General features: G+C 40.3%; 1 protein-coding gene across 16 annotated transcripts in view; it reads left to right on the top strand.

The window, feature by feature from the left end:
- cadpsb (Ca2+-dependent activator protein for secretion b) overlaps positions 1–18,736 on the top strand; it is a 63,026-nt gene that overhangs the window by 14,655 nt on the left and 29,635 nt on the right. For 15 of the 16 annotated variants that reach the window (XM_046383561.1, XM_046383558.1, XM_046383563.1 and 12 more), the window contains exons 2-7: positions 1,703–1,816; positions 3,526–3,858; positions 12,956–13,036; positions 13,322–13,555; positions 14,962–15,083; positions 18,309–18,420. In XM_046383561.1, the coding sequence (XP_046239517.1) occupies positions 1,703–1,816; positions 3,526–3,858; positions 12,956–13,036; positions 13,322–13,555; positions 14,962–15,083; positions 18,309–18,420 (996 nt within the window). Of the gene's footprint in view, positions 1–1,702; positions 1,817–3,525; positions 3,859–7,392; positions 7,509–12,955; positions 13,037–13,321; positions 13,556–14,961; positions 15,084–18,308; positions 18,421–18,736 lie in introns of those variants that run through there. The other variant, XM_046383562.1, reaches the window with a different exon arrangement.

Raw genomic sequence — 18,736 nt, 5'->3', positions numbered from 1 at the left:
AAGTAGTACAACATCCTGAGATTCACTCTTCTGCAACTGCCGTAAATTGGTTGCAATAGAAGTGGCCTTTTTGGCCTTTATCTTATGTATCAGAGAAATTTTATGTTACATGATCCCCATTTTCTGAGCATTACTGAAGGGGAGTTGGAGTAATACGACGGGCACGCAGATGGTGTTGAGATTGCCTCAAAGGCACATGATATGTGATACTTTTCCATCTCACTCCTACACCAAAGTCTGTCACTGGCAAAGTGCAGCTGAAGGCACACAGACACACACATTACCAGCAGGTCCTTGTACTTGTTTGATGTACACAACAGCTTGAACTGTAGATTGAAAGCAGTTGTCAGAGGGAGACTGCCAGTCTATTGACAGCTAGGTTATTGACTCAGTTACCATGTGTGAAATCAATCTAAGGACATTGAGACCTGAGCGACGATTGATATGGAGAGATGGAGAAAACATCACACATATGTAGCACAACCGCTGGCTTATAGATTGTTGAGTGCTAATGGAAAATTACGACAATGACAAATATTTAAATCATTTCCATGCGGTTAGTTTGTCAGGTACGAGGAAAACCGATCCAGAGCTGATCCAGACATACCCATTCAAGATAAATTTGTAGCACTCATCGACTGAAGTGCTTAAGTAGAAACAGTCTTAAGCAGAAGTATGTATTTTAGCTTGATGTGTCAAGTATACTTAAAGATGAGCAATACAAATGTCATCAAATAAACAGTGTAATGCCATCCCCAAATCTCAAACTGTTCTCCTGAGTAGGGTGTATATAAGGCCAAGTTCTCAGGTTATGGACATAACCTACATGTATGCTTATTCTATTGGGTACATGAACTTCAACCGGAATAAATATCTTACATAACTCATGTTGTGGTTTTTCTGCATTACACTGGGAGTTCCCTAAGTTCAATGCTGGGTGTACCTGTTACCTCAAACACTGCAGATGGGAACTGGGTATCTGTGCACTTGCTAGAGATAAGTGGTACAGTGTAGTGGCCTGTGACTGACCTTGCATGGAAACATTTACTGAATGACAGACTACAGACTAACTATATGTGAATAGACAAAATAAAGGAAAATTCCTTCACACCTCCTTCTCTAGTCTTTTGATTTTGATATGGCTCGTGGTGGTTTGTGGAGGTTGGTGGATTGCTCAGTTTGGGGGTGGGGGTAAAAAGGATTGTAAGATTAACTACTGTTTCAGGGCACTTGTAGTAAGGCATTTATCAAACTTTAAGTAGTAAAGACAGAGCTGAGCTATAAAGCAAAGCCCTCAGTCTTTGCTGTCACATACATTCACAGTCTCTGAGTAGTGACTGAAAGAATGAGTTTGTGCATTCAGTCAGCTGAGATGAGGTTCCTGGTTTCACTCCATGTAATAGCATGGGGATCTCAGAGATTTGGGAGGACCTTGGTATTGAGCCGATACTCCTTCACACTTACAGGAGCGATTTGATGTGGTTTGGGTACTTCGTAAGAATGCATCCTGGTCGAGTATCTTTCAAGGTCTTCCTAACCAGCCTTGGAGTGCTTAGTGTTCCTGTAGAAGGAGCTTGAAGGCATTTCTGAGCTACTCTGCTCGCCGTGTTCCCATGTGTTTGATAATATTCATACATAATTGTTGTTTAAACTATTATCTGCTTTTTTGACATATTTCATCTGCTTGCCCTTGCCTCCACAGATAACCAAACAGCAGCTTCAGCAGACCAAGGATCGTTTCCAGGCCTTCCTCAATGGAGACACACAAATTGTGGCTGATGAGGCATTCATCAATGCTGTGCAGAGCTACAATGAGGTACCAACGCACCATAACCATAGCAGCACAGTCACAGTCAGAGCCATTTTGTTAACCAAGCAAAAAGACTTCACGCTTTCAAATGACTCACTGAATGTGTTGTGCTATCGTAACATCATTTATCTCAGAAATGTAAAAATGTAGCCGAATATTCATTACCTATTAATGTCTATAATTTAGTGCCCTGTGTCCTCTGACACAGTCTTTTTGCTATTCCATGTCAAAATGCTTGTATTCGGACAGCTGAGTGATAAAATGGCGGCAGGAGCTTTTCGCTGCACAGATTATGAGTCAGAGCAAGTGGCTGACACAGCCATCTTTTCAAACCTTACTATTCTATTCAAAAAGTCATTATTTCGGTGCATATTGTCCAAAAGCAGGGCAGATAGTGTAATATGTTAAAAGCCAACTCCATGGTGATTAAAAACAAGCACAACCATTTACCCTGTAAATGTACCTGTGCCCTAAAGTCTGGGTTTGGAGAATGAACAACTGAAAGCTTTAAAATATGTATCCAGTCTTGTATAGTGCTCACAAACACATGCTGCAGAGACAGATGTCTTATTCAGCAAACATCAGTGTGTTACAAAGCAACTCTAACAAGTGAATATGATATAAATATTTTGATTGCAGCAGGAGGCATTTTTCCCTTTCCTTCTCGCTATATGTAAGGCTCACTCTCTGCCATTAAAGGTACAAATTCCAGTAATATAGGAAGTACGTGGTGTGCTATCTTTTCAGTTATTTTAAAGACTACCTCATGTGTTTTTGTCAGAGTAGGTAGTCTGAGTCTGACAATCTGAGTTCATGATGTATTGTTGTAATGATATTAATTATCGTACTTGTGGTTCTTGGCTCCCTCCTTGTTTGAAGAAGGGTGTTTGCTAGATTCTGATAAGACAATGATTGATTTGCAGTATGCAAACATAATATGTAGGTGCAATATAATGCAGCCTCGCTCTGCACCATGTCTACAGAAAATGTCTATAGAATAGATATTTTTTCATATTATCTCAAGGAAAAACAGTTCATTAAGGCCTAATTTAAAACATTTTCTCATTCACTATAAGAGCATGTTTAATGAAACAGTGAGTGACGCTGTTAATAGGTAAATTATGGATGATCACAGGTTGCTTTGCGTACTGATTTTGGCCAAAATGTTCTTAAATTTTGCAGTCTGAAGTTTTCCAAAAGAGAAACCAAAGACTGACTCAACATCTTGGTAATTTCAGCATGAAAAGCTTTGTTATACTGTGACATGTACACCAAATGACAAGGGTAACGTACCACAGTGCTGCAGTGTTTCAGTCCAGTTAGTCTGCTTTTTCACCATAATGGATGCTAAGAACAAAATGTGACTGTCAGAGTGACAAAGTAGTCAGCTCTGATGGTTGCTTTGCTTGATGCTGTGACAATATAGCCTGGCATATCTCTGTCCCTGTCATTAGCAAGAGACAGAATGCAGTCTTACATATATGACTCTGATTTTTCGATTCAAATTCAACAAAAACGGCAGACAAGAAAAGACAGACATTTACTGTCTGAACCAGAATGTGACAGACAAGCTTTTCACCATGCTATGCACTCTATAATAAATATGAGTCTGTTTAGAAGACTTACTGCCAAACTATTCATTTAAAATATTAGGTTTTATGGATCTCTATTACGTACCTAACTCTTACTTGTGACGCCGGCCTCTGACAATGTAGGTGTTCCTGAAGAGTGACCGTGTGGCTAAAATGGTCCAGAGTGGTGGCTTCTCAGCCTCTGATTTCAGGGAAGTGTTCAAGAGGCACATCGAGAAGCGTGTGCGCAGCCTTCCAGAGATCGATGGCTTGAGCAAGGAGACGGTGCTCAGCTCCTGGATGGCCAAGTTTGACACCATCTACCGCGGCGACGAGGATCCACGCAAGGCACAGCAACGCATGACTGCCAGTGCAGCCTCTGAGCTGATCCTGAGCAAGGATCAGCTGTACGAGATGTTCCAGAATATCCTTGGCATCAAAAAGTTTGAGCACCAGCTGCTTTATCAAGCCTGTCAGGTAAGAATTCAAGCCTGCAGGTGATAAGTCTTAGGAAGTTTTCACAACTTGTCCAAATGCTTAAGTGCTGGTTTCAGTTTTTGTTTGTGAAGGCACATTTATAAGAGTGTTTTCACAAATATGAATATACCGTTCTAAACTTCAATTTTCGTACACACCCTGAAGGTCCAATTTTCTAATTATTGTGAATACGTAAGGAGCTCCTATCATTAGTTTGACACAGCTACCTTGTGGTTTGATTTTCTCTTCACTTTGTTGTTTCTCCCCTTTTTCTTTTTTTATCACTGTAAGAAATAAACAGGACATTTGAAGCTGCAGTGGGCAGTGTATTTTATTGGCTTTAAGCCGGACCAACTTTTGAGGAAGACCTGAAATCTCCTTTGTGACAATTTGACAATTTCTAGTTTTGACAGCGGCTTTCACAATTCACTGAATGTACTACATTCTTGCCAAAAACTGCCAATGGTCTGAAAAAACTCTTTGTCCCAAGTGTGAAAGCACAATGTTCTAGGCTGTCTGAACTTGGGATAATTTCATAAAAAGTCAAACTAATCACCATTTTATCATTTAGTTTAATAGCAACAGGTCATTGTTGTCTTTGGAGTGGAATGAGCACATTTTAAGTAAATATTTCTCCTCAGTTTATCTCCTGATACCAGAGCAGCAAAGCTTCATTGAAATAGAGATATGTTGAGATTGCAAATGGATAACAGTGGGCACTGGGGTGCTTGTGTCAGACATCACTCTCATTCCCTTGCTTTACTGCTCTCTCTCTGGGACTGAAAGCAGCACTAATGTATTCTTTCTTCAGGAGCTTGATTAAAAGTCTTATCACGGGAGGATTCGGAGGAGAGCCCCAACGGATTTCCATCAACTCATCATTTAATACACGAAAAACCTCCCTCTTTATTTCATTAAATATATGAACCTCTTGGAAGCTGATGAGTTTTAAAATGCAGAATTTCTTTGGACCAGGTGTTATCCTTCTTTCAGTAGTAGCTAATGTATAACTGCACAGATGGCATGAGGTGCTGTTAAACAAATTAGATCAGTATTGTTCAAATGACTCAGCTGACAAAGATCAATATAGGCTCTGTTCTGCAGAGTGTTCAGCAGCAGTGTGTTAGATGCTTCTAAAACTGAGGTACAATCCATCTCCATAGCCTCCAAATCCACTGTGCATATTTCCTCCCAAGTCTTTGAAGATGCTTAACCTAGTTTTTTTAAAGTGCTGGCAGCAGAGCTGTTAGTATAAGGTCACAAATTGACATGCAGAATACGATACCATTTTTCCTGAACAGATCCCACTCTGACCAAAGCAAAACATTCCACAGAATTAAGAATTAAGAATCAGCTTTATTGGCAGTATTTATATTTTTACATACACACACCGAATTTGTCTTCTGCATTTGACCCATCCTTAGTTGAACACGTGTGCAACACCCAGCAAATTACATGCAGTGAAACACATAGGAGCAGTGGGCTGCCACTATCTGGCGCCCGTGGAGCAAATTGGGGATTAACTGCCTTGCTCAAGGGCACATCAGCTGGCTAATAAAGGGGTGGGGCATTTTTTCCTCATTAATCACGCCACCACACCCAAATTTTTCCTGCCCGTCCGGTGACCTTGTCATGGTATCTACGCTGCAGAACTGATTTTTGACAATTATAGGCAGGTAAAAATGACTCAGATCTGTTTTCAATTGTTAATTCATAAACCTATGTGTGAAAAACACCACAAAATTTGAGTGAGAGGATTGAATTTAGCGTTGTCTCTGCACTACAGCTGCTTTTCCAGCTGTTCTTGAAATCCTGTCTCTCTTTTGCTCTGCTGTTTTAATGAATATATCAGCCTGTACTTATATTGACTTTGAGCATCTCCCCAGTAAGCAACCAGCAGTCAACTAAGTGATAAAATCCTCACTAAAAAGGAGACACAGCAATCCAGTCAGCTTGGCTCAGGGCTGCTGGGATTTGATGAAAGGTTTTCATGGATTGGCTGAGATTCAGAGGCCATCATTTTTTTTTAGCTGTTATCGCCGGGGATTTACATTTTTTTTAAGTTACATCCAAAAAGAAGAAAGAAAGCATTGGTCTATTTCTGTCTCATGCTGAAGTAAGAGCAGCTCCTGGAAATGACTAACAGACTGATTAGACTGGTATGGCCAGCAGCTGCACCAGCCAGACTCCGAGCATGCTCCCCTCCCTGATGGCTGCACAGTTATTTAGCTGTGATGATGCTGAATATGACTAAACAAACCTCTCATAAAATGGTTTTGATGTCTACATCGCAAAGCAGTTTTGCTAAGCTAGCAAACTAACTGTGGCAGGAACCAGTCCTGTAACTGCAGAGAGTAAAGCAACCAGCACGTGAAAAAGATATTCTGCACTTTTCAAATCCTCTAACCAAAATGCCAAAGCTCTACAAACATTCTGATGAAAGTACAGCACATTCTGAACGGTGCTCATCAGACACTGCATGACATTTAGCACGTTCTTGTTAAATTCTGTCAAAGGATTTATGCGATTTATGATCCTTATGAAAACAGTAGTTTCTAAGCCAGCATGTGTTCTGTAAGCAATGAAAGACAAAAGAAAAGATTTTCAACAGAAACGTCAACAGTGCGGTTTTCTCAGAATCTTTTTGATGTCTTGCTAGGAAAAAAAAGGGATTTTCTTAATTTGGTAACATATTTCCTTGTATTAATGAAGTCTGTTTTTACAGTGATGGAGCAGAGCACGTTTTTGTGTGTAAATGCTACAGTGTTAGAGTTACATGCTCAATGCTGTCTTAGTGGCTGTTTGACACTAGCTGGCATACATAAAATCATTTTACTGACTGGTTAGGCCTGTTGTTAGCCTACTTTAACACCCAGCAACATTAACATTCATTTAGTGTCAGTGCTTCTGACAAACGTAAGTCTGAGATTCACTTGTCTCCGTTTTTGGTTTCTGTCAGCTCCAAGAATGCTAGCTCACATAACCCAGCTTTGAGGTGATGTGAAGTTTAGAAATGACAGACAATTATGGATGCCTTTGAGCTCAATCTTGATCTGAAATCTTTAGATTGGCCACCACTAATTAGTGTCAGACACAACAAAGAAAAGCAGCAAATCCTCCCACAACAGTGAATATTCAGCATCTTTTGGTAAAATCACAGTCATATTAAAACAATTTTAAAAAGTAGTTAATTAATTTTCTGTCCATCGACCAATCACAAGACCCTCATGGTTCAACAGTTTTAATCACTGACATTTATTCACACCAGTGGGCTCTCATAAACTAAAATTACTCCCTAATCTAAAGTGGCTGATTAAATTACCTAAGCCGGAGGGGTCAAAGTAAGGCACATCATCAGAATGAGATCGTGGCCCATGGGCCCCCCAGACTGACAAACCATACTCAAATCAGCTTTCCCTCTTACAGGCTTTGAAGGAGTCTTCTCCCCCCCCCATTTCCTCTTTAATTTGTCTTGTCAGCAACTGTTAGTTGGGAAATGAGATCTGAGCTCTTCCTGGTTTTAGCCTGTAGCTGATATAATGGCGTAATGGAGCCTCTTCGCTGCACATAGGATTGGGAGTGGATGAAAGCATTTGCTATGCCTGCAGAGCCACCTCTAAGCTGAAAAAGCAGTGATGCTGAAACACAGGGTAAGCTTGACTGCACCACTGTGGTTTGGAATCTGGACAATGTTTATTAAAAGAAAAAAAATGAAACGGGCAAGTTTGTCCTTGATAGAGATGTCATAGCTCGTATACACACCAGAAAATCTTCATCTTTCCAAGTGCCTTAAATTCTGTAAAACCTCTTTTGAACCCATCTCCAGTAACGCTACAAATATTTTTTTTAGCCTTTTTATTCTGAACTAGGAATTGATTCTTTGCTAGTCGAGGACAGTGCAACAAGCGGTAGACAACTTTATGATCTATAAACTTACCTAACCATTGCCTGTTTATGGACAGAACAATATTCAATATTCAGCATTGCCTTTAGCTCCATTTTGGATTCTACCAGCTCCCGAGGGAATTATCTGGCTCTGTTGTTGCTAAATACTCCAATTTGTTCACCAGCTAGTCCCTAACTGTGTCTCCTGTGGTACTATGTATGTGGTATACAGTGGGTTTGTCAGAGCTCTTTTAAAAAAATTGCCTGCTGCATCTGGAAATGAAGCTGTTGAAAATGAGCAGTTGAAGCTGTGAAATCAAAAACAATGAGTCGAAAACAATGAAATGCTTTCTGGAGCTGAAGGGAACTGTAGGGTCAGCTGATACGTTTTCCTTATGAGTGACCTGTTCACATTACACATAGTGACCCAATACAAAATAAGTGATGAGGTCAGCTTTACTCTTCATTGTACTTTAAATTGATTAGAATGTTAGAAGTTGAGAAGGGGATTTTTGTTTTGTTTTTTTAACACGTACAGTCACAAGAACATTTTCTAATTAGCATGCCTTGCATGATGCTGCACTCACACAAGAGAGGGATTTTCTCATGCTGCCCCTCTTTTTTTAACACACACACAAATTAACCACACATACAGACACACAGTCATATTCAGAAAGCATAAATATAGGCCAGCTGCTACAAGTCCTCCAGGTCCCATCCAGCCCCCCCAATCTAACCCTGCGCATCCAGTCTTTGTTCTCTATAAGAAACGGCTCATGGCGGGGTGTGCGGTCTGCTGCTAAAGTCCCAACATCCACCTGCGAATCTGTCATCAGCTGTGCTGTTAGCCACCCACCTGCCTATGCTCCATCACCTTTAACCTGCTGCCAGCTTGGCTAGCATTGACTCAGTGTCACCTTTATTTAGCTGCAGTCTTGCTGTCAGCCTCAGTAACACAGAGTGAAACTTACCTTTTAGCAAGTCTTATTTTATATGAGATTGCCTGTCCACCTATATCATGCCTGTGGACCATTGACAACAGTGACCTTTCAGTGGTTGTAGGCCTGATAAGATGGGGTGCTGAGGGGCTCCTCAGGGGGTGGCTGTAGTTCACACAACACTGATCTCGAGCTCGACTTCCTCCCACAGCCAAGACCGTCCTTGCTTTTAACCACTGTCAAGGGAGTGATGGGAGTGATAGAAGAGACTAGCCCCATCCCCCTCCACATTACATGCTTCAGAGTCACTCCTCTCATGTTGGCCATTTTGCAGATGAGCTTTAATATGCACATAGTCACAATGACCAATTTTATCTGCTGCTACAGAATTCATTTATAAAGTGTTACAGGGGATTTTGCAGTCTTGCGAATTTGCCAGGACATATAGATTTAGGTCTATTGTGTGTTCTGAGAGGGGGAGGCGCACAGATGAAAGTAAAAATGCAGTGTCAGACACCCGCAGGCCGAGATACTGCATTTCCAGGCATGTCAGTGACAGTTCTTTTGGGACTGCATGAGTCAGATGTCACCAGCACCGCTGTCCAATAGTGCCCAGAGCCCCGAGTGTTTTGACAGGCAGCACAGGATGGCCAGCAGCAGGGGGTGAGAAAGCTGAGCTGTGTCATTGAAACACAACTCAGGCAGGATTGCAATCAGTATCAGCCACAGTCACGGCTATGAATGAATCTGGTTTTCTGCTATTGGATGTGACAATGGAAAAAAAAACACTGCCTGTTCCTACCACAGGATGCTCACTGTTCTTTATGGAAGAACAGTATGGAGTGCTACTGTGCTGCAAGTGCAGACATTCTGCTGCAGCTGGTGGCAAAGTCTGATTATGTGCTCTACTAAACAGAAACTAGGGTTATGCAGCAGGGTGGCTGTTCAGTGGCCAGCACTGGTAACACACTAGACCTCGTCCATTTAAGAAGCCATCTGGCTGACATAGTTTCATAATGTGCACATCAGTGAACAGAATCAATTGCAGAAGGAGATAACGACAAAAACATCCATATCAGCAAAATCTAGATTAAAGTAAGCAAATATTTCAAAAGTGAAAATGGTTTTCTGCTGCTTGCATGACAAAGATGTCAATACTTCCTGTAAGAATAATAATAATAATGATTTTAAGTGTGTTTTTACCTCATCAAGACCCTGTATCTGTGTCATTCTTTTTCCTCATCTACATGTTATTACTTGTCCCAGTCTGAGCTGTGCAGCACCCCCCCCCTCCTCTTAACGACTGCAGTGTGACTTCAGCTCATTTTCTTTTAAAAAGGATTGCTGGAAGGGGCAGAGAATCAATATAATAAAGCCTGAAAGACAAAGCCTGTTAACGTAATAGGAGTGGGTGAAATACCATAAGGTAAAGAGAGGTCAGCTCTGGCATGCGTCCCAGAAGACGAGACTGGAGTTTAGAGCACTTCTGTATCACAAATAGATCTCAGTGCTCAGTTGGAGAGACCGTGGCCAGAGATGGGCATAGATGACTCTTGTCAGTGATAAGAATCGTAATTGAAACACGTTTATGTAGTATTTCTGGCTAGCTTGCCTTCATCAGCATTTCGTACAGTCAGTTGACTTTCAGATCACCATCCACACAAAATATATAAAACTTTACAACATTTAGGAATTTCTTTTTTTAATATCATTTTTACTCAATGTTTACTCCTAAAGGATAGCTAAATTTACAATAGCAGTACTCTGAGACTCACACTGGGCTGCACCTTGCCGTGTGTGCTTTCTCAAAGGAAAGTGTTAAAATCTAAACAGAAAAAAACTTGTAAAACTTATAAAAAAGTGTGTGGATTTCAGAAACAAAGTTGTCATATAAAAACAGCCAGGCTTGTTGCTAACAAATTCCAAGTTCCAGGTCAAATATGCTCCTCTGACACATTTTTTTTATTCCATATATTCACATTATCACTCTATTAAAGAAGAAAAACTGAAATATGTGCTCCGTGAAACATATTGGCATCGTACCCCCAACCCCAAGCAGTCACAAAATATGGCACTCAATAATTTTACGATATAACAACACCTGCATGAGACGAGGTGGATTTAATTTTTCACTGAAGACTTGAACAACGCGGCTGTCTGGAGTGGTTTGTCGCTCCCCAGGTGTGACTGTGCTGCAGATATGTCTCAATTAGGCTTCGGTCCTCACAGAGGAAATGGTGGTGACTGGTGAGTCACAACATCACTCTCGACAAGAGTGAGCCGTTTCGGCTGAGAGAATAACAGAAGAAGTAAGGTAGAGAGGGAGAGAGAAAGACATCAGCCCTTTCTTCTATTTCCTTGTGTCAGCTAATATAAAACTCTCATTCATTATTGATGTGAGAGAGCCGTGAATTTCTCTGCTTTTCATTACTCCAGGGCAAAAACTGGGCTAACAGATGTCAGGCATCTTTGCTCCGGAGCTGATATTGCCCTATGCATTCAGTTTTCACGCATTTCAAAGAAATGACGTTACCATGGTTTTCTCTCAACAGTTTGGAAAGACTCCTTTATGCCATAATTTACAGATATGATCTTTATTTTCAACTGCCCCTGCTCTCATCTCGAACATTTCAGAGAGTGGGATTTTTATTCTGCTGATTGAAATCAACAAAAAGTGGAGAAATTCCAACACTCAACACTCAAAAGACCAGTGGTTGATTGAGTCTCTCTGTAGTGATGGCAGCATGGGTCCATTGAGGGAGTACTGAATTTCTTTTTGATTTTGAGCTATTCATGTGTGCTGCCACACCATGCTGCTATGATTGCAGCCCGTTAGGACAAGCTGGAGCTGTAATTAGCCTTTTCATGCCCTGCTGCACCATTCGTCATCATTACCAATCTGCATGAGCACCTTTGAATTACGTGTTCACATTTGCTTCCATCCACTTGTTAATGTGGTCTAGTGTAGATAGACATTTAAGTCCTGCTAAACCTCACGGTTAGCATTAAAGGGCAACTTGGATTTATACGTCAAAGTCTGCTTACAGATCTTGGGGAGTACTACTGCATATATGATAAAAATTTGAAGTTTATTATGACTCCAGAGGGAGCTACACAACATCTGATAATTTGCCTCAAGTGTTGTCACTTGAGGCTGGAGCTTACAAGTTTTAAAAAGAAAATAACTTGTTTTTATTTTTAATGGAACTTTCCAGACCTCTGTAGCTTTCTGAGGCTAATGAATATGTCAAACACGTTTTCTTATCATTTGCAAAGTTTATATAAAAAAATAATTTAAATAATTAAGTAAAGTTGTCTGTGTTTGCTAGTTTGCATTCTTGTTCTTCTCTCCCTTAGCAGATGCACTGCTGCACTTTTTTCTGAAATAATGTTATACTGACAGCAGGTTATGTATGATGTCACCTGCATGCTTGCAGATTTGCATTTTGTGTGTCAGATGTGAAACAAAATAGGTATCCACTCTTAAAATGCTATATTAGTGATCAAAATCATTCATGAACCAATGGAACAAAATGGCTTCCGTCCACCATTAACGCTTTCTACATCTTGCTGTTAAACCACAGAGATGGGACCACAGACATGTTAATAACAGCAGTAGGTCAGCTAGCAAACTTTGGGAATAAATACTGAGGTACGTGAAGCATGTGCTGTCTGCACCGAGCTATCTGCTTCACTGAAGAGAAATAAACCTGATGAAATTGTTCCTCACATTAGAACAAACAGCCAAAAAAGCCATGGTTTCCACACAGTTTCTGTATTGTTTTTCACCTTTTGAGGTTTGACCAGCACTCGTTTAATTACATCATTTTGTTGTGCCCTCTTCTTCTACAATGATTAATGGCACTTAGTTGGAGAATTAGCACCACAGATGGCTATCTCGACAAACCGGCTCTTAATAATCATAACTGTAGTGGATGGAAATATACATTGTCAGCATAACAGGATATCCAACCATCCTTTGTAACAGCTCATTTCTCTGCAGATCACAAGGGACTGTCAGGTGTCTCAGCGTTCACTGAGTGAATGGATGAATGGAAATATTAAAAATATTAAAAAATATCAACGATATACTGTATGTAAATAACATGTATATTGCATTAAAGGATTCCTTAGATTTCTTTCTTATGTTTCATAATAAGATAAATGATTCTGGGAGATGCAGGTAACCTTTGACACTGACCTTTGGCTGTATTAAAATGTTGCTGGACTCTTCAGATGACCTCATTGATCTACTCCTCTCTTTTTATCAATAGTTGGACAACCTGGATGAGCAGGCTGCACAGATCAGAAGAGAGCTGGATGGTCGTCTTCAGATGGCAGACCAGATTGCCAGGGTGAGTCAGACTCTGCGGGGGACTCAGATTGTTTTTAATATGCTTTGTTATACAGTTAATATGTCATTAATATGGTGTAATTTGTGTAAACATCATAGTGGAAGCTTCCACCCACCGCTGAAAAATGTATTATTTATTATGTAAAGAATATGACTGCATTTCGTTTACGCTCAATGAAGTATTGATCATTTGAAAAGGAGCCACCAACAGTCATCTTGCTACTGTTTTTAGCATTTGTTATTAAGACTGTGATTCTTTGCTGAGTCTTTTCTGTTTCATCAACAGGGAGGCAAGTTCCCCAAATTTGTGTCTAAAGAGATGGAGGCCATGTTCATTGAGGAGCTCAAGTCCTCAGTGAATCAACTGATGGCCAATCTGGAGAGCATGCCCGTGTCCAAGGGCGGGGAGTTCAAACTCCAGAAGCTGAAACGGGGACACAACACCTCCATAATTGACATGGGCCAGGAGGATGAAAACACACTGTCCAAGTCTGATGTGGTTCTGTCCTTCACTTTGGAGGTACAGCGCATTAGGAATGAAGTTTGATATGAGTGGAAAATATAATGTATGTCAAAACCGTTACAGAGTCTTGATTATTCTGGCAAACTTTGTGCCATCTGAAAGTTTAAACTCAGCCAAACGCTACACCTGTCTAAACCAGAACATATAAATCAGAGCTGTTGTGGACTACTTGTCTGCTCTAGACTAAGTATAGAAACAGACAGCAGGCCTGTTCAGGGGGTTGAACAGACGCTATGTGAAGAACAAACTGCCACACACACTTGCACAAAACCCCCTTTACCTGCTACTTAACAGGGTAACGTGACTCATCTCGTCATCAGCCTGTCTGAGATGAGCTATCGCTGCAGCACGGGGAGCTATCGCACTTCATTCCTTATGATTCAGTGCTATTTCAGAAGCAGTTAGTACATAACGTGCAAAGAATATGACACTGTTATTTTCTGTTTCTTCACACAAAAGTCGGCACACCATTATGGAATTTGAATGCTGAAATTATTTGCACAATAGCGGCAGTTATTTGTCTGAGGTGGCAATGCCATAGTGCTGTGGTAAAGCCTCGTTTTTCAAGTCTGTTTATTTTCCAAGTGGTTGGCTGCAGCAGCTGCCAGAAATCCCTCAGCAACAAGCCAGGAAAATCTTTGGAGACTCTGGTTGGAATCAGCTGTAATATATAATCCAGCATTTTTGATCCCTGTGGATAACAACGTGTTGATGTTCACAGATACTTAAAAAGTTCTGGATGACTTTTGTCATCTGTAGTCAACAATAGTTTTTTAAGGGTGAGAAAATATTTGAAAGGCTATTTCTGTGTTATAAATGCGGCAATTTAATTTTCCGCTATAAATCAGTAAATTGGTTATTTTGAATATTTCCAATCTCCTTTAACTGATGATTTTGCCTGATGTTGAACAGACATAATAATTCATGCAGTGCTTCTATCTACACATGTCAACCTAGCGTGTATCTTAAGGGTGACTGGACTGATCAGTCAAATAAAAGACAGTCAGTGTAACTGGTGGCTGCTTTCACTCAAAGTGTGTACATTATGGTGAAAGCGTATTTCTGCCTTTGGACATCCCGCTGTGAATTTACAGCTTCAACATAATAGTAATACCTGGCAATGTGAGCACTATATTGTATTCACTGAGGAATTAAAAATTAAAGACGAGTGTGGAAGGTAGTAGTAGGTTCGATGATAGAGAGTTGTACTTTACAGGAAAGGTGATTGCAATTTTTATGGGCTGCTCTAGTAGAAAATCTGCTAAAATCAGTAATACCTACATTGTGTAAAGCTGGAACGATTTGTTACCACGTGTGCTCTTGACTTTTTTGCTCCATAAACTCTTTCGTAGATGAATCACTCCTCAGCTACAACAAACCACTGATGTGTCTGTGCTTCCTAGGTGGTGATCATGGAAGTGCAGGGGCTGAAGTCTCTGGCTCCCAACAGGATTGTTTACTGCACCATGGAGGTGGAGGGAGGGGAGAAACTCCAGACTGACCAAGCAGAAGCATCCAAGCCAACGTAAGTGTTTGAGCACGTGTCACATATCAGGGAGACCACTTCAAGGAATGAAAATCAAATGCCTTACACACACACTAACAGAGTAGCAGTTAATATTAAATGTACACAGTATGATAACAGTTTTCATGCTGCAACCCTACATGAGAGTTTAAATTTAAATTTAAACAAATACATAATGTCCATTTGTGTTTGTGTTTGGCAGTCCTGAATCACATTATTCAAGTCAGTTGGAGAAAAAGCCTTCAGTTCTGTTATTCAGACTTCAGTGATGTTCATGTTACAGTTTTGACTTTCAAAACCTTGTTATCAGGGGTTACCAGAAGCCCCACTTCAGCTTAGCATTCAGTATCATGTATGAGGTTTTCTAAGATATTTGAAGTAAACTAAACTAGTCTGTACTCAGGGTAAAAAAGAAAACAAAATAAACTGTCTCTAGAAGGTCACATCTGCTGTATTTTCATTCTTTTGAGCACAAACTACAAATGCTGTGGCTGATGCCTTCCTCAGTGTGCTATCAGGGCAGATTTGACTTCACATCAGAATATATTTGAAATATTTTCCTGCATGCCGTACATAATGTCTTGTTCCAATACTGGTAGTAACCTACAGGCTTTAGAGAGAGAGAAAGCTTTTTAATAATGTATTTCATCCAAAGGGAAAATGTCATTTCAGTCATTTTAATTGTCTTTCTAATAATTTAACAGGTTTCATTTTAAGCTTGTAGCACTGAGATTCTGCCCAGTTCTTTTATTGATCTTTGGTGCCTCCTGTGAATTGCTTCAGATATCCTGAGTAAAATCTACTGGCTGGAAAATGCAGTAAATCTGCGTTGCAAACCTCCTCAGCAGGGGAAGGGGTTTCCAGTGTTGTCATTGATGCTTGCGGTTGATAAAACCTTACATTTACTTCTTTTGTTCTTTGAGATGTGTCAGTTATTAGGTCCATGTCAGCAGAATCTGCTCTCATAGAAGAACACACCTTTAACCGAACACGCACTCGATGATTCATTCGTGATTCACCGATGAACCTATAATCCTTTTTGACTGGGTCATTTTTGACTCAGCTGTTCAAGGTGTGGAAATTCATTGTTATGTCAAGTATAAAATACATTTTCCTATGTAAATTTTCCTTCCTTTGAAAGTCTCAGTGTATATTAAAATACTTTGCTACCTTGTTTCCAGGATGTTACTAGACCCGATTCATAACAATGGTGATGTCCTTGTGAAGGGGAATATGTCTTGTACTCACTATATCTACCCCCTTTTTCAGCTAATTAACCAGTATTGCACAGCAGAAGATACAAGAGAAAATATCCATGAAACATTCATGCAAGCACGAGCTATTTTAAGGCCCAAATGTCTTCCTATGATCTCCTTAATTCAAGAGCCATTTTATAAAGAGCGCATGAGAGAGATGGAGGGACATGAATGAGGGAAGGGATTTGAGGAGAACAAGGAGAGGGTATTTCTGTGTGTGTGTGTGTGTATGGGGCTACATGTACACAGACAAAGACGCACACAAAAACAGACATGAGATATATAGATTATTGTGCATACTACTGCCAGCATTTAATGATTGTGATTTTACACTTTACTTTGATAAATAGATTTAAAGGGTTGATATAGTTAATGTTGCCATGAGAGGTATTTTCTGTTATTGCTCAGTAATTCCGCTGTTTATTTTGTGATTTGATCCACTTGAGCACGCGCAGGGTTTCTCACATTTTGAAGAAAGAGCTGTCGGAGCACAGCGCTGTCATATCCATTAATAGACCTCAGATTGATCCGCAAGGTCACCTTCATGCCAGCACAATGCCTCCCTCGGAAATCAACGCAGCTCACCACTCACTCCTCACCGTCACTCAGCAGGCTTTCAGCCTCTTGACGAATGTGGGGCTGCAGTAGCAATTGCAATTAATTATGAATGTTAAAATTGGTTACAAGAAAACCAACTTTCCAAGACTAGAAATTGATGCCATGTCTGGCATGCATCTCTACAGAGAGAGAATTAAGGCACTTATGTTATTTCACACAAGGCAGCTTAACATGTTGGCAGCTCCATATGGCAGCAAAAAGCAACAAAAGCCCATATACATCACATGTAGCATGATTACAGTGAACTGCATTTTTTATTTGTTTGCTTTGGTCAATCCTTCAGGTTCGTGGAGGCATTGCTGGTGATTGGGTTTAGTCATTATTAGGTTAGGTTCATATTTCTGTCTTTAAACAATATTCACATGTCCACACATACACTGAAAGCACCGCTGGCTGCTTTAATCCTTCCTCTGGTCTATACTGGCCACAAATGAAACCCTTCTTGAAGCACTTTGAATGGAAGAAACAAGGGATGACATCTATTTCTGTGCGAACATTCAGCTCTCCGAGTGAGGCATGTTTTGCAGGTATCTTCCAAAGTTACAGCTTTTTTAGTGAAAGCCTCAAGCATCATTATAGCTGTGACTGAACTTTACAAGTCGTTGTTACACTGAACCAGAAAAGAAAAATGCATCATTACTTAGTTACTCTTTCCAACCCAGGTAAGCTGTTACATTTGATTTATAAATCAACATATTTTACTTTGTTTTAAAGTGGTTTAATGTGTTTTTGCACTATAGCTCTTTGACTTACCTCTGCTATGCAAGTTAATTGTTTTGCCTGTGATAAGGTTAGGATAAGTACACAATACACTCGACAGCAGAAGTTAAATTTAGCGTCTCTGTAGTTTCTCTCTGCTGCTCGCTGTAGAAGACCCATGAAATAATTTTGGCTGGGTGTTTTGTTATATAAATATCTTGCCAAGAGCAGCTTTAAAGATGTCTTGTACATAAATAGCAGGAATGTATTTAGATCAAGTGACAGTGAGACAGAGGAATATTGTGGAGTAATGTGTGTGTGTGTGTGTGTGTATTGTCTCCATCTGTTGTACACTGTAACCCCCGTCAGATGCTTTTTCAAGGCTGCATTTAAGTGCAGACATGAAAATATCTGAAAAATCTCTTAGTAGGGATTTCATTTATGTGATTACCGTATAATTTGTCTAGTTGATGTGATTTCAGTAGGGAAATTGTTGTAAAGGAGGTGAAATCTTCTCTTCCAGACTTCAGCTTTTATTGACAAGTAGTCACGATTCAGTGACTGCCAGAGATGAAGTCACTGTGTGGGGACACTGTGCTATCATGCTGTCATGGAAGCTAACCTCTGGAGTGTCTTTTGTTGTGTCTTTCAGCTGGGGGACCCAAGGGGACTTCACCACCACACACCCTCTGCCTGCTGTCAAGGTGAAACTGTTTACAGAGAGCACAGGGGTGCTGGCACTGGAGGACAAAGAACTGGGCAGGGTAACACTTCTCTTTGTTTTCATTTTTACTAACAGGAACATCAGTACACACACGTCATGTTGCGCACACATGACAGCTAAAAAAAGCACAGAAGGACGAACACGGTCAGCCTCTCAAGCGTTTTCTGTGTGTGTCTGTGAGTTAACTATGACTTTCTGATTTGAGTCTCCAGTGTGCCGTCACTTGAATGTGAGCCAGACATCCTTTTAGTTTTCCATGCTAAATATGAGATAGTAGTTGTCAGAATGAGAAAATCTTTCTCTACTCTCACTGACTTTTTATTTTTATTTGTGCATTTTTGCAAGTACTGGAAGAG

This window comes from Scatophagus argus, chromosome 3, assembly GCF_020382885.2.
Source record: "Scatophagus argus isolate fScaArg1 chromosome 3, fScaArg1.pri, whole genome shotgun sequence".
In the NCBI taxonomy this organism is placed as follows: Eukaryota; Metazoa; Chordata; class Actinopteri; family Scatophagidae; genus Scatophagus; species Scatophagus argus.
Note: the sequence above shows the minus strand (reverse complement) of the source record. Positions and strands in the feature narration are given on the sequence as shown.